The 14,276-nt window shown below is 36.0% G+C and overlaps 1 protein-coding gene across 1 annotated transcript in view; it reads right to left on the minus strand.

The window, feature by feature from the left end:
* Positions 1-14,276, minus strand: part of TRAPPC8 (trafficking protein particle complex subunit 8) — a 121,328-nt gene that overhangs the window by 35,665 nt on the left and 71,387 nt on the right. The window contains exons 18-23 of the mRNA XM_042782627.1: positions 13,098-13,172; positions 12,491-12,617; positions 10,859-11,013; positions 6,886-7,328; positions 4,311-4,458; positions 660-756 (exon numbers count right to left, since the gene is read on the minus strand). Coding sequence (XP_042638561.1) covers positions 660-756; positions 4,311-4,458; positions 6,886-7,328; positions 10,859-11,013; positions 12,491-12,617; positions 13,098-13,172 — 1,045 coding nt within the window. The remainder of the gene's footprint in view (positions 1-659; positions 757-4,310; positions 4,459-6,885; positions 7,329-10,858; positions 11,014-12,490; positions 12,618-13,097; positions 13,173-14,276) is intronic.

Below are 14,276 nucleotides of genomic sequence, written 5' to 3' on the forward strand. Positions count from 1 at the left end.
GCACTTGACTGCTCACCAGAAGGCTGGCGGTTCAAACCCACCAGCCACTCCTTGGAAGGAAGATTGGGCAATCCTACTTCTGTAGTGATACTGCCTCGGAAACCCAAGGAGGGGTCGCTATGAGTCGGGGCCGACTCGACGGCAAACAACAACAACAACAATGGAAACATGTTACATAAGTAGAGTCCAATATCAAAACCAGGAAGTTGACATTGGTGCATATCACAGACCTCATTCTACACTTAGGTGTGTGTAGAAAGGTCCCTGAGAGGCACAAATGGTTTGTGCTTGTCTATTAACCTAATGTTGGCTGTTCAAACCCACCCAACGGCACAGTAGAAGACAGGCCTGGTGATCTGCTTTCATAATATCTGTACAATTTTAATTTTTGACAGTGAGCATGTACTCAATCACTGATTTTACAATAAAGTTTGGAAAAGAAGAAAATACAAGTTGAGAGGGTATGATGAGAGAGAACTAAAAGGAAAAGAAAGGTTAAGATAGGCAATTAGATTTAGTCACATAAACTAATGAAAGCATAACTTAATGCTTTAAAAATTATAAGAAATGCACCAATAATCTTATGATATTATAATACTAAACTCAAAAATAAAGCAGCAAAAATGTCAGAATTATTATGGAGAAAAAAAGATACAAACCTTTGTTTTCCGAGAGATTTACAGATTTCTGTAACTTCCAGTGTTTGCTACTACTTGACACTTGTACGATATGAAATTCTTTAACACCTGCTTCACTCTGTCAGAGAGATAAGAGTCATTCAGGATTTAACAGCACTAAAGTGGAATATTCCAATAAGAATAATATTCAGATATTATTATCAAAATTAGTATCAAATAAGTATAAATAAGTATATAAGTAAGTATACAATAAGATAAAATTTATATTTTGAAATAAACAATATATATTTCAAATGTTTCTTACCTAAATTCCTATCTAAATACTTAAAAAAAAAATATTTAACTGTGTTTCTGATGAAAATTTACACAGGAAACTAGATTCCTATTTGAAAAATTTTACAAATATTTTTCATCAACTTAAGTTACATTTTCACGTGTCAACACTGTCTAGTTGTTCTGTTTCCAGTATTCTAGTTTCTTTGTCCCCTGATGTTCTCATCTTTGCAAAAGAGTTAACTGTTGACCTTTTCATCTCATACAGATGGCACATTGATGGAGCATCATACTCACAGATAATACTCTAAACATTTTAAAACACAGAAACGAACATTCTTTCCAAGAAATACTTTTAATTATACTGCACTCCCAGTGGTAACAATCCCAATACTGGGGAAAAAAAGGATTTCTACCAGTAACTAGACCATATGATAATGAGTTACTGCTAGTATTAAATAGATGAAAAATTACCTGTTGCCAATTTTTAATCAAAAATTTTATTTCTTCTGATTTTTATATCTTATTCCCATTAAGGAGAAAATGAAACAACAAAAAAACTCAAAACAGAATGTACAGCAAATGCACCTGAAGCTGCTTAAACTGTATGTAATTTTTTACTCTCCTGAGTCAGAGCTAATTTGTAATTATTATTAAAATCTTATTACTCTTATTAGACTGTTTTTCTTTCTTAAGAGTAATGAAGCATCAGCACATTAGCCCTACATGTCCTAAAAAGGAGTGACCTTATAAATTTATGAAGCTAAAATCAAAGGACATTACAAAATTCATAAGAAACATTTTGAATAAGTACCTGAACTAAATCAATTTTTTAATCTTTTTTTTTCCCCCTGAAACTTCTTATTGTGATTTGGGTGAAGGTTTATAGATCAAATCAATTTTCATTCAACAATTCATATACATTTTGTTTCATGTCATTCAACAGCAATCCCCACAGTGTAACAGCATTTGTCCCACTTCCTCCCTGTATTTCCCATTTCCATTTGTCCTTCTCTCCTACCCCTTCCTGCCTTTGGAACCTTGTCCCTGGGTTCTGATCTGGAATGGCTAATTGTTCTAGAATGGTTGACTCTAAAGAGTACATACCTCCCTTGTGTGATCATTCACCTTACAGACCTGCCTATCATTTGGCTGAAAGTTGAACCACGGGAGTGCGCTCAGTTCCAGATGACTAAAGGCCCCAGTTTTAGAGGCTCCAACAGTCTCCATCCAATCAGAGAACTTAGTCTTTTGAATGATTCTCAGTTTTGTTCTACAGTTTTCTCCCACTCTATCCTGGACCTTCTACTTCTGATCCCTTTCAGAGCAGTTGGTAGCACTGGCCAACTATCATCTAATTCTTCTGGTCTCAAGGTTGTGGAGTTTGAGGTTTGCATGGTCCATTAGTCATTTGAACTGACTGGTTCCATGTGTTTCTGATTTTCTTTACTCTTCTGCCCTCCAGAGGAGGAGAGAAAAATAGTTGCACCTTAGATGGCTGCTCACAACTTTTTTTTTTTAACTTTTTATTGTGATTTGGGTTAAAGTTTACAGAAGAACTTCATTTTCCATACAACAAGCTCATATACATTTCATTTCATGACATTGACTGCAATTCCCACAACGCTGCAGTCCTCCTCCCACTTCCTCCCCATAGCTACCTTTTCCCTGTGTCATTCTTTCCCATGTGTTCTTGCCCTCTGAGCCACCTCATATGCAAATACTGACATTCAGGTCTCCCATGGTTGATTAAACTAAGGAGTGTATCTACCTGGTATAAATGTCCATCTTATATACTTACCTACTATTTGGCTAGGTTGGGCAATCTACTTCTGTAGTGATACTGTCTCGGCAACCCAAGAAGAGGTCACTATGAGTCAAGTCCAACTCGACGGCACATAACAACAACAACAACTATTTGGCTGGAAGCCACAGGTATGTATTCAATTCCAAGCACAAAGAGTGACTAGGGGCCATGGTCTCAGGGGTTTCACCAGTCACTATCAGACCAATAAGCCTTGTCTTTTTTGCAATTTTTAATTTTGTTACACATTTTTTTACTACTTCATCCAGGATACCTAAACTGATCCCTTTCTGAGTGGTTGACAGTGGTAACCGGGCACCATCTAGTTCTTCTGATCTCAGGGTCATATAGGCTGAGGTTCCCATGGTCCACTAGTCCCTTGGACTACTTTCCATGTGTCTTTGGTTTTCTTCATTCATTTTTGGTCCAGATGAGGAGAAACCAATTTTCTCATCTTAGATGGCTGTTTGTAAGCTTTTAAGAGCCCAGTCACTATTCACCAAAGTAGGATGTAGAACAATGTTTTTGTGTAGTATGTTATGCCAATCACGTTTGATGTCCCCTGCAACCACGGTTCCAAGTCCAGGGGCCCAACAATTCGCTCCCTCAGGGTGGCCAGCTATAGTTAAGAAGCTATCATCATAACTTTGTCTTCTGTTAGCTCTATTATACACATGGATGTTCTTACAACAAATACAAACATATGTAAAAATATGACAAACTGATATTTTCATAATGTTAAGTTTTCTTATCCATGAGTATGGTGTATGTTTCCATTTATGTAGGTCTCTCTTGGTTTCCTATACAAGTGTTTTGTAGTTTTCTTTGTACAGGTCTTTTGTATCTCTAGTTAAGACTTATTCCTAAGTATTTCATCTTTAGAGTGGCTATTGTAAATGGTATTGTTTTCCTGATTTCCATTTCAGAGTCCTCTTTGTTAGTATATAGGCCTCTGATGGCTAATTTTCACTCTTCTTCAAGGACATTCATTTTGATATTTAGAGTGCACAGGAATGGCAAGAAATTTTAAATACCTTATAAAAGAAGTGGTACTGTCAGAAATGTGTAAGGGTTATAAAATAATGAATATGAAATATTAAGATTTCATAAATTTAGTTACATCGATAGATTGTTCTCAATGAGACTACAAATAACTTTATGAAATCTCTTTTGAATTACATGGCACAAGGGGTTATATATCATGAGACTACATGTTGTTGTTGCTGTTGTTATGTGCTGTCGGGTCAGACCCAACTCACAGCAACCCCTCCTTGGGTTTCCGAGGCAGTATCACTATGGAAGTAGATTGCCCCATCTTCCTTTCAAGGAACCTTCTGGTTAGTAGTCAAGTGCCTCAGGCACTACGCTACCAGAGCTACGTAAGAATATGTACCACACAGCACATCCTCTATGTGAACAAAGACTGAGGGATAAAATTACAAACCTAATGGAGATTAAGATGTTTTCACACCCTATGCTACATTAGCATTCCTAAATTCCTAGCTTATATTGACTTATGAAGGAAAATCCATTACTAAAAACAAAGAAACATTTCAAATACAATTAAAAACAAAAATCATTTTAAACTAACTTACAGTGTTGATATTCTCCACATCTACAAAGACTAGCATATTGCCTCCTCTGCCTTCTTCATCTTCAAGAGAATTACTTCTGCAGACAGTGGCTCGTACATTCAAAGATCGGCTGGTACAAATAACCGCAGTGTGTCTTAATATTCTATGACTGAAGAAGTAAAAAAATGCAAATTGAATCAAAGAACCTCTTCCTATGTCATGTTCTCTAATTCCAAATAAAGATTTAAAAACCTGATCACTCTCAGCACAAATTATAATCTAAAAAAAGAAGAAGAAAATCAATAAAATCATCTAATTAGCCTAACTTCATTTCAATTCTTTCTTCTCAATCTGGAAGGAAACAATTAGTCTTCCTAACACCAGGCTTTCTGCCTACTCATCCTACTCATGTGTATAGCACATAAAAATATCTTCATACAGTATGTCCTGATGATGCCTCTTCTCTGACAGCAGTTACAAAGTTACCAAATTCTATCTAATACAATCCAACTGGCATTCAAAGGTCCTCCACAACACAGCTATACCTTTCAAGATTTATTTACCTTAACTTCTTTTACATAAGTTTATATTGCAGCCAAACTAACTATATTCAGTTTCTTTGTTCACATAATTAGCCACCTCTGGAACACCCACTACTCTCTTGCCCATCTCTTTAATACAATTCTGAAATCTTTACTTTCTTTGGAGTCTCTTCATTCCTGCCTCATTCATCCCACAAAGCTTTCCCTGACTGCCCTGGGTAGAGTACTCCCTCTCTCTATCATCTCCTTCAGGAGAATTATTATTTATCGAGGACCTAAAATGTACCTATACTTACAAATATTGCCTCATTTTAACCTCACAACATCTTATAAAATATTTTAATTATCCTATGAAATAAAATAAACACAGCCTAATTATTCCTAGTTACACCTAGTTTTCACTAATCTAACTCATTTTGACACTTCATGTTTATGAACACAGAAAAAAATCTACTATTTTGTGCATTAATGAGGAGCCACAGAGAGGTGATAGGAGGAGAAAGAGGGTGAGGTTGGTGAGAGAGAGCGACTGCACAAGTCAGGGCAGTTCATATTACCATGGTTGGGCACAGGAGCCCACCCAGTCCGGCAGTAAGCACGAGGTGGGTAGGTAGTACACAGAAGCGGAGTTTGTGAAAAGGAATGAAGCCGCATGAGCCTCGCTGGTTTGTATCACCCGGGTTGGGGAGGCAGCAACATAGGAGGCAGGGATTGCCAGGCCACAAACAGACAGGAAAAGCCACAGTCACTGGAGTCAGACAGGGGCTTAGAAGTCTGTTCTTCTAAAGATGCCTCTCTGCCACCTCTGCAGCTGCTACCAGGCCCAGGTGACCAGGCCTCACCTGCCCATAGGGTACAGGAGCTGTACGCCACCAAGGTCCATCTCTAGGGCTGGCAAAGTGGAAGGTGGAAAGGTGGTGTGCAGGGGTTCCTGTGGAAGCCTGGAGTGCTGTCATGTTGAAGGTAAGCCCCTGCTGCTACGGAGGTGGTGAGCAAGCCCTGACCACAGCCACCACCACCACCTCTACCCACCACCATCCACCCCCAATGAACTGCATAGTAGTGGGAAAAGCGTGTTGGGGAAAAAGTGTCCACTTCCATGTATATCTTGAGATGTGTGGGGGCTGCCTGGTGGGAAGTGAGCAACAGGGAGGAAACAGCACAGTCCTACTCTCACATAATGCTGATTTTCACTTAACAACCTGGTCTCTGGAATACTAACCATGTCAGTTACTGAGGAATTGATGTAATTTCACTAAAAAATGACAAGGGCACTATCACAAGTAAAATATTCTATTGTGGAATGTTAAGGGGCTACAGGTCCTTGGGTGGACCAGTTAGGTTTGATTTCCTCCAGTGATCACCTATTATAACAGCACCCTAATCACTGTTCTGCAAATATACACACATTTTTTCATACATTGTGAAAAAGAGAAGGGGGCAGCTGGGAAAAAGGAAAAGTAGAACAAAATACTAAGTGGTTTTTTTTTGTTTTTTTTTTTAAATATTATGGTAGGCAGGTTGTCTTCATACACAAATGACATTTTAATACATGGTACATCTTAATTTCATTATTATGTGATAACTTTGGCCATATCACTTAATCATGTAAAAGAATAAAACTTACAGATAGCAACAGCTAAAAATAACTTTACTTTTACTTTCAGCTACCTAGAATTTATAGCTGTATTAAGGAAGACGTTAAACATAAACATTATGCATAATTTGGAAGGGGATATTTTAATAAGCAATGACATGCTAACAAATATAAAACCCACTGCCCTCAAGTTGATTCTTACTCATAGCAACCCTGTAGGATGGACAGGGAAGAACTGCCTCATAGGGTTTCCAAGGCCTTTATAGAAGCAGACTGCCACATCTTTCTCTCACAGAGGTAGGTTCAAATTGCCAGTCTTTCAGTTAGCAGCTAAGCACTTAACAGCTATAATACCAGGATTCCTTGTTAACAAATATATTTACATCAAAATATTTATTTGAATATGGGCACATATTAAACACAGAAGTTAAATCAGAAAAGTTTTAAAACTACTCACCATATTTTGGGCTGCCTTTTAACACTTTCATAGTAAAACAAAAAGTTAATTTCATGGACACCTTCTTCATCTGGTCCCCGTAACCACATTGGTAGCTGGACTGAAGCTCCAGGCAGAAGAACAGTGTCAGGAAGAGGAACAGGAATCACTTCTGGTTGACTTCCTATGCCAATGCCAAAGTCGACAGAAGAAGCTGATGATACTAGTGCTGTACACACAGAGGTAGAATCTGTCACAACAGTCTTGTAAGCACTACAGTTCTCAGAAGCTGAGGGACTTAGTGGTGTTAGAACAGCAGTATTACCACCAAAAGTAAAGAACTCTGGACGTTTAGAAACAACCTTCAATCCAGTAAGAGGACATTTGCTGACATTGACAAATTCTACATATGCTTTTCGGATTTCTCCACAGAGGAGCCCTGTAGGAAAATGTATAAAGAATACCTGCATTGGAGGGAAAAAATATTATTATATTGTCTGTTAAATATTCTGAGCTTCTAATGAATAACACTTTTAAGGTTCTGCATTTATTTATTGAAAGTTTATAAGTATTTCATTAATTCTCTTTGATATTTCCCTGAGCATGTAATAATTAACAACTTCATATTAGGAAAGAGGATGAGACAAAGAGACTAATATTACTTTTACTCAGTAGTAAATTTTGGAGTAGAAATAAAAATCAGTATATAAAATAATCTTAATAACAGAAAAACATTTAAATGTGATATAATGAAAATTATAGCAAACAGTATCATGTAAAAGTAAGCATTTTGGTATCCTCTACTGCTTTCTATTTCTACAACTTTAATGAGAAGACTCAGTCTTCTCTTTTGAAAGCAAGCTCCAGAAAATTCTTAGGTAAATAATTCCAAACAAAACATTTGTTATTCACTCATAAACTGTAATAGTGAAGAGCCCTAAAACAGCATCTGAATCCCAATTTAATGCAATTCATCTCCAGACTTATAACTCCTAACAATGCAATCCTAACAAAAAATTTAATGGATTATTGCAAGAACCTGACCAGCCTGGATAAAATTATAAGCAAGAAGGAAGAAAAAAAAAACAAAAAAACTAACAATCAGTGAAAAGAGTCTTGGCTTACCAGATTTTTTTAAAAAAAGAAAAAGATAATGCAACAGTATGGTGGTAACACAGAACGAGATGAGAAAAACAATGGAACAGAATCGAGAACATCCAAAAATTACACACAGGTATGAGTACTTTCAAGATACTAGTATAAGACAGCATAAGGAGTCAGCCATATTCAATTAGTATTATTGGGGCTAGAAACAAATAGAATTCAATCCTTACCACATTAACATTCAGAAAAGTGTATTCCCTTGGAATAAAAAAACATAGGCATTAAAAAAATAAAACTTCACTATGTTGAAAGTGAAGAAGAGTGAAGAAAGAAAAAAAAGGACATTTGGAAGCAATCAGCCCTAGGACATGATGGACCTTGAGACCAGAAGAACTAGGTGGTGCCCAGCTACCAATGCCAACCACTCATGAAAGGATCAAAACAGGAGATCCAAGTGGGAGGAAAAATAGGCAACGAAATCCAAAAACACAATAATGACCAGAATTACTGCTCAGATGGACTCTGGTGGAACCCCCAATACCATACTGGGATACACTTCAGGTCTTGAATAAAACTCACTCCCAGGGGCTGGCTCTTAGCCCAATAGTAAATAAGATGTACATGCAGACTGCTCAACCCAGAGTGATTCACCCACATACTGTATGGAGATGCATCCCTTGGAGCAATCAACCACGGGGGACCAGAGGGGCAACATTCACACAGAGAAAATGCAGGACACACAGGAGTGTATAACTATGAGGGGCATGAGGTGGGGAGGGTTACTGGGTAGGGAAGGGAGGCGAGTGGGTTAGGGTTGGGGATGGCAACTGGGGAGTAAAACCAAATGTACACGAAATGTTAAATGTAAAACAACCCTGCTCTGTAAACTCACACCTAAACCATTAAAAAAAGAAAAAAAGAAGCAGCAGCAAAACGACTATGAGACATGACTTCATATAAGTTTAAAACATCAACATGGTGAATGACACCATAATCAAAGTTAAAATATTTGCAAAGTATTTACCAAAACAGAAATTGGCAACCAGGCCAATCCAAAAGTCTTTTATTTGCTCTATACAACTCTTGCCTGCTAACCAGACGGCTGGCGGTTCAAACCCACCAGCCACTCCTCGGAAGGAAGGTTGGGCAATCCTACTTCCGTAGTGATACTGCCTCGGAAACCCAAGGAGGGGTCGCTATGAGTCGGGGCTGACTCAACGGCACAAAACAACAACAACAACATACAACTCTTTAAATTCAACACAATTAAGGAAGTGTTAAATCTGGACACAATGCATGCATCTCGTCAATCCCCAACTCTCAAAACGCACAAATCACTCACCATCATTTTCACAAGTATGTTACCTACTACTCTCCTACAGAGACCCATAAAAATCATATAATGAGAAAAAGGGAAATAATGGACAGATGAAAGGGTATATAACCAGGCAAATCAAGAGGGGGGAAAATTCATCTGGACAAAAAACCAGACTGATCAATCTTATAATTAATTAGAGAAATGGAAATGTCATTTCAGAAGTCCAAATTCCTACAGCCTTATTGAAGAGAATTTTATAGTATATTCCAAAATTTAAAATGTATATTCCCTCTGACCAAATAATTCCATTTCTAGAGTCTAGGATACAGTATATAGTATATTAGCACATGGAGCAAATATATGCATAAATTTTACTACAGATGAAACACTAGAACCACAATCTTCAATAAAGGCATACTGTATGTATCTACCAAAAAGAGATTTATTACTGAATGAAAATGGCCCAAATTGAAATGTTAGAGACAAAAAGCATGTCAAAGGATAAAATGTTAACAAGTTAATGTGTGTTGTACGATTCCATTTATAATTATTAAAGCTATATGTAAATATACAATGAAAGGTGTGAAAAATTATAACAAATTTGGTATCTGAGAGAAGTAGGTTGCTAAGCCTACAAGTCCCCTACTACGGAAACCTCAGGGTGCAAGAGGAAGGGCCTCCTTCCAGTGTTCAAGTTTATACCACATAACCCTGCCCTTTGTCTGGCTCTCTGATCCAAGAAGGCCAGATTTCTTTCACAGAAACCTGAAGTTTGTAATAAAGTATTTCAAAGTCTGGAAGTTGTTAGACAAGGACCATATCAAAAGCAACGTTTTCTAAAGAAGGCTCAGGAACATTTGCTGCTAAATTCCATGGAGTTACAGAATCCTTTTCCTTCTGTGAGATTTGTTCCATAATACTTTAGTGTCTATGAGATATTCCAAACTCCTTCAACTAAATGATACATTTCCTTTTTCTTTGTTTCTGCAGTTATTATCAGTTTCTATCTTGATACTAAACCAAAAAAAAAAAATCAATTCCAAATCTCATGTGGAATGAAAGTAAAATTGGGTGAAATATAAAAAGGGAGAAGGGAATACTGCTTTTTTACTTCACACTTCCACACTGCTTGATTTTTTCACAGGCATTTTGTTGTTGTTGTTGTTATGTGCCGTCGAGTCAGCCCCGACTCATAGCAACCCCTCCTTGGGTTTCCGAGGCAGTAACACTACGGAAGTAGGATTGCCCAACCACATATTATTTTTATAAATTAAAAGAAAAAAAGACTGTTGATTTTAATAATAACCAAAGTGTTCTAGAAGTGTTTTCCCAATTCCCATTAGTATGTTGAGGTTTGTATTTTATAGCCTAGCTATGAGTTAATGCTAATTTATACAACCGTCCCATCCTTTGTGAGTTAGATATATTTAACCCTAGCTTAATAATAACTTTTAAGTACAGTTCAATATGATATAAATTGCACTTAAAAATTTAAAATTAATATTCTCAAAATATCCTCTGACTGTATAGAGGTATGTTATTAAGCCCATGAAAATTTTAAAAGTGAAATACCTCCAGTAATGGCATTTCTTCAGTGATTATAGGATCTAAACGTCGATCAGGACCATATTTAATAGACGTTTTCTCTTCTTTTGTGTTGTTAAGCCGAGGACCTTGAATTTCTAAATCCTGTCTCCCTCGTACTGACATACTCAAGGAATGTTTTCCTGAAATGAAAAACAATCAATGCCCTAAATAATTTAGTATGTTAACTACATCCATTTAGCTTGAATATATGAATACTAACAGTTTCAGATTAATTAAATGCTTTACTAAAGCAGAGTAATTCTAGACACTTCTTTATTAGCATGGTTAATCACAAAATTAATTATATTTTATTTCCATATTTAACACCACCTCTGGTATGCTGCTTAATTTCTCATGTTGTTAGGACTTGTTTACTTTACAGAAAGACCTATCACTAAATAGGAAGTCCTCTGAAACCTCTATTTAACTATAATGCCTATTACCCAAAAAGTACTGAGAACCCTGTTCATGGGCCCAATGAGAGGTTATGAGGCCAAGTCGGGTTATGAGAAGAAGTAATATATTTTCAAAGAAAACAAATTTCAAAACATCAACAGGTCAACTCTTCTCTTTTATTCATATTCAAATACACATAACAATTTGAATTATTTCAAGACTATAAATAATTAGATCTTCTCAAAAGACTGAACAAAGAAATATTAGGTGGTTTTCTTATAATTATACTCATTTAAATATTCAAGAGATTATTCCCAATGGCTTCCACACAATATATGCATGTGTGAAAAAAGCTTGGGTACACAACCATCTGTAACTGCAGGACTATTTAGAACCTTCAATGTGCTGAATGAATACCACTGTGATGCTCCCAGATGAGACATAGAATGCAGCATTCCTTACACTTATTAAACCCAGAACCCCCAACTGGCATTGTATATGACAATGAACTACACTAAAACATCATGAAAACGATGCTTACAAGATGCGATATATTTTAGTAAATAAGTCAAGGCCTCCTCACACTGATACCATATATTGCAATATAAATTATGATATAAGTGCAAATATTTGGTATCTTAAACAAAACAATCAGCTATATTTCATTGAGGGAGCTCTGGTAGCATAGTGGCTAAGACACTTGCCTGCTAACCAGACGGCTGGCGGTTCAAACCCACCAGTCACTCCTCGGAAGGAAGGTTGGGCAATCCTACTTTCCGTAGTGATACTGCCTCGGAAACCTAAGGAGGGGTTGCTATGAGTCGGGGCCGACTCGATGGCACATAACAACAACAACAACATATTTCATTGACAACCATAACATTATGATACCAAGTTAAGATCCTAGTTACGTAAAAGTGGGAAAGGAAAGGGGCTTCAAAAAGTTCATATACCTAGTTAATTTACTTGAGGCATACACTAAATTATTTTTAAATTAATCCCATCTAGTGTTTGTCGACTAAGAATTACAAATATAACACTTAAATACAACATTTGTATAGAAATTGTTAAATAGAAACCTGACTTGTATAAACTGTTACCAAAAACATAATAAAATATTACTCAAAAAAAGGAAAGAAAACATCTCCTCTATTTCATTTCATTCTGTGGAATGATTTTAAATACCAGTATTCCAATTGTTTAGCAATGCTATGGCTTTACCTGTATGACATCCAGGAAGAGCACCAATGCCATCTACTGTCATGGAACCCTGAATAGTGCCAAGATTATAAACAACTCCAAGAATATGTAGCTCCCCTATGTGATGGGTAAAGAGCTTTAGTCTTGCCTGTGGAAATATTTAAATCACTCTTATTATCTGTTTTCATAACACCTTAAATAACAGAATACATAAATTCTATAATGTTGCAAAAATATAAACTAATGACCTATGCTTTAAAATCACCATTTAATTTCTCCTATTTAAGAGCATTTTCTTCAAATGAAAACCTTAAATTCAACTACTATAGGTCTGGATCCTCAGCAATACTTTCAATAATAATCCAAATATTTTGGCCAATTAAATATCATGTGATAATATCACACTGGCCCCAAGGCTTCTTATGAAATTAACAAATCAAAGAACACTGCAAGCCTACTTTTCCCTGAATTTCCTCTTGATCAATTCCAGTTTCCTAGTTTCCAAATTTCAGTTTTTAAGAAAACAAGAATATAAACAAACCAAATAAATTAATTTTTTTGTTTTTCAGCTTACTTTTAGAAAGGTATAAAAAGGTATGGGACAGAAAAATGATAGAAAAACAATTACCACTTTAGATTCTTCACTATTAATAAGGAATTCTGAAATAACTTCAGCTCCAATCATTTCAGGTTCACCTGTGACCTGAAGAATAAATTATTTTATAAAATACATAATCCAATGAACAAAATATCAGATTATTAGCATTCCTATGTCAGTAATTAAGAACAATTAACAACCATTAATATTTACTCCTGCTGAGCTCTATGTAAAGTTACACCATCTATGGAGTGGTAGGAACTTGATCAATATATTTATTTCTTTTCACTCAGTCCATTCAACTGCAGATAAGTGATCTATTCAAAGTTGCAGCTACCAAGACAATATCCCAACAGAGAAAGATCAGCTGCTCATTGTCAACAATAGCCAGTCATTTAATTTAATCTTGCAGCAAATTTCTCCATCTTTCACTCCTGCCAACCTCTTCAAAACTGGTCAATTATATACAAAACTAACAAACACAAGAAAATGACAAAGAAAAGACTGGATGACAATAAGGGCAAGAGGAAGAGAGAAAGAAAGGCCTGTCTGCTCCAAACCAATGACATTTCTCAGAGACTACTATCTCAGATCATGTAACAAATTAAAACTAGCTAGCTCACTCCAGGAGTAAACTTGATCATTATGAACCCCATAATAAAATTGTATTTTACATGAAATTAGTTATTTCATACAAGTACTGAAAATTAAATCTTCTGAAATTCCAGTTCAGCATCTTAGTCCATAGCCAATAGAAGTTCATGAAGAAATCCAAAGAGTTTAAAATTTGTAGAAAACAGCAAAACAGTGTATTAAAAAGAAATAATAAATAAAACTTGAAACCAATACAAAATACACAAATAAGATATGAGCAGCATTGGAACTCTCTGATAAGGAATTCAAAAGAATTATCTTCAGGTATCTTCAAAGGATTGAGAGACAGACCAAAGAAAACAGAAAAACATTAGAAGAATTTTGGAAGAAAATAAAAGAACAAAATGACAAAATAAATGGAAAATTAGAAATGATTCTAAATCTACAGATAGAAATCCAGAAGATTAGTACTAAATTGTCAGAAATAAGTAACACATTGGAAGGGCAAAGGAGTAGAATTGATGCAATGGAAGGCAAAATTAATGAGATTGAAGACAAATACCTGAATACTTCTTTGGAAAGGGATCAATCAGAAATAAAGATCAAAATAAAATG

This window comes from Orycteropus afer, unplaced genomic scaffold, assembly GCF_000298275.1.
Source record: "Orycteropus afer afer isolate SDZICR_OR568_19922 unplaced genomic scaffold, OryAfe1.0 scaffold00394, whole genome shotgun sequence".
NCBI classification, from domain to species: domain Eukaryota; kingdom Metazoa; phylum Chordata; class Mammalia; order Tubulidentata; family Orycteropodidae; genus Orycteropus; species Orycteropus afer.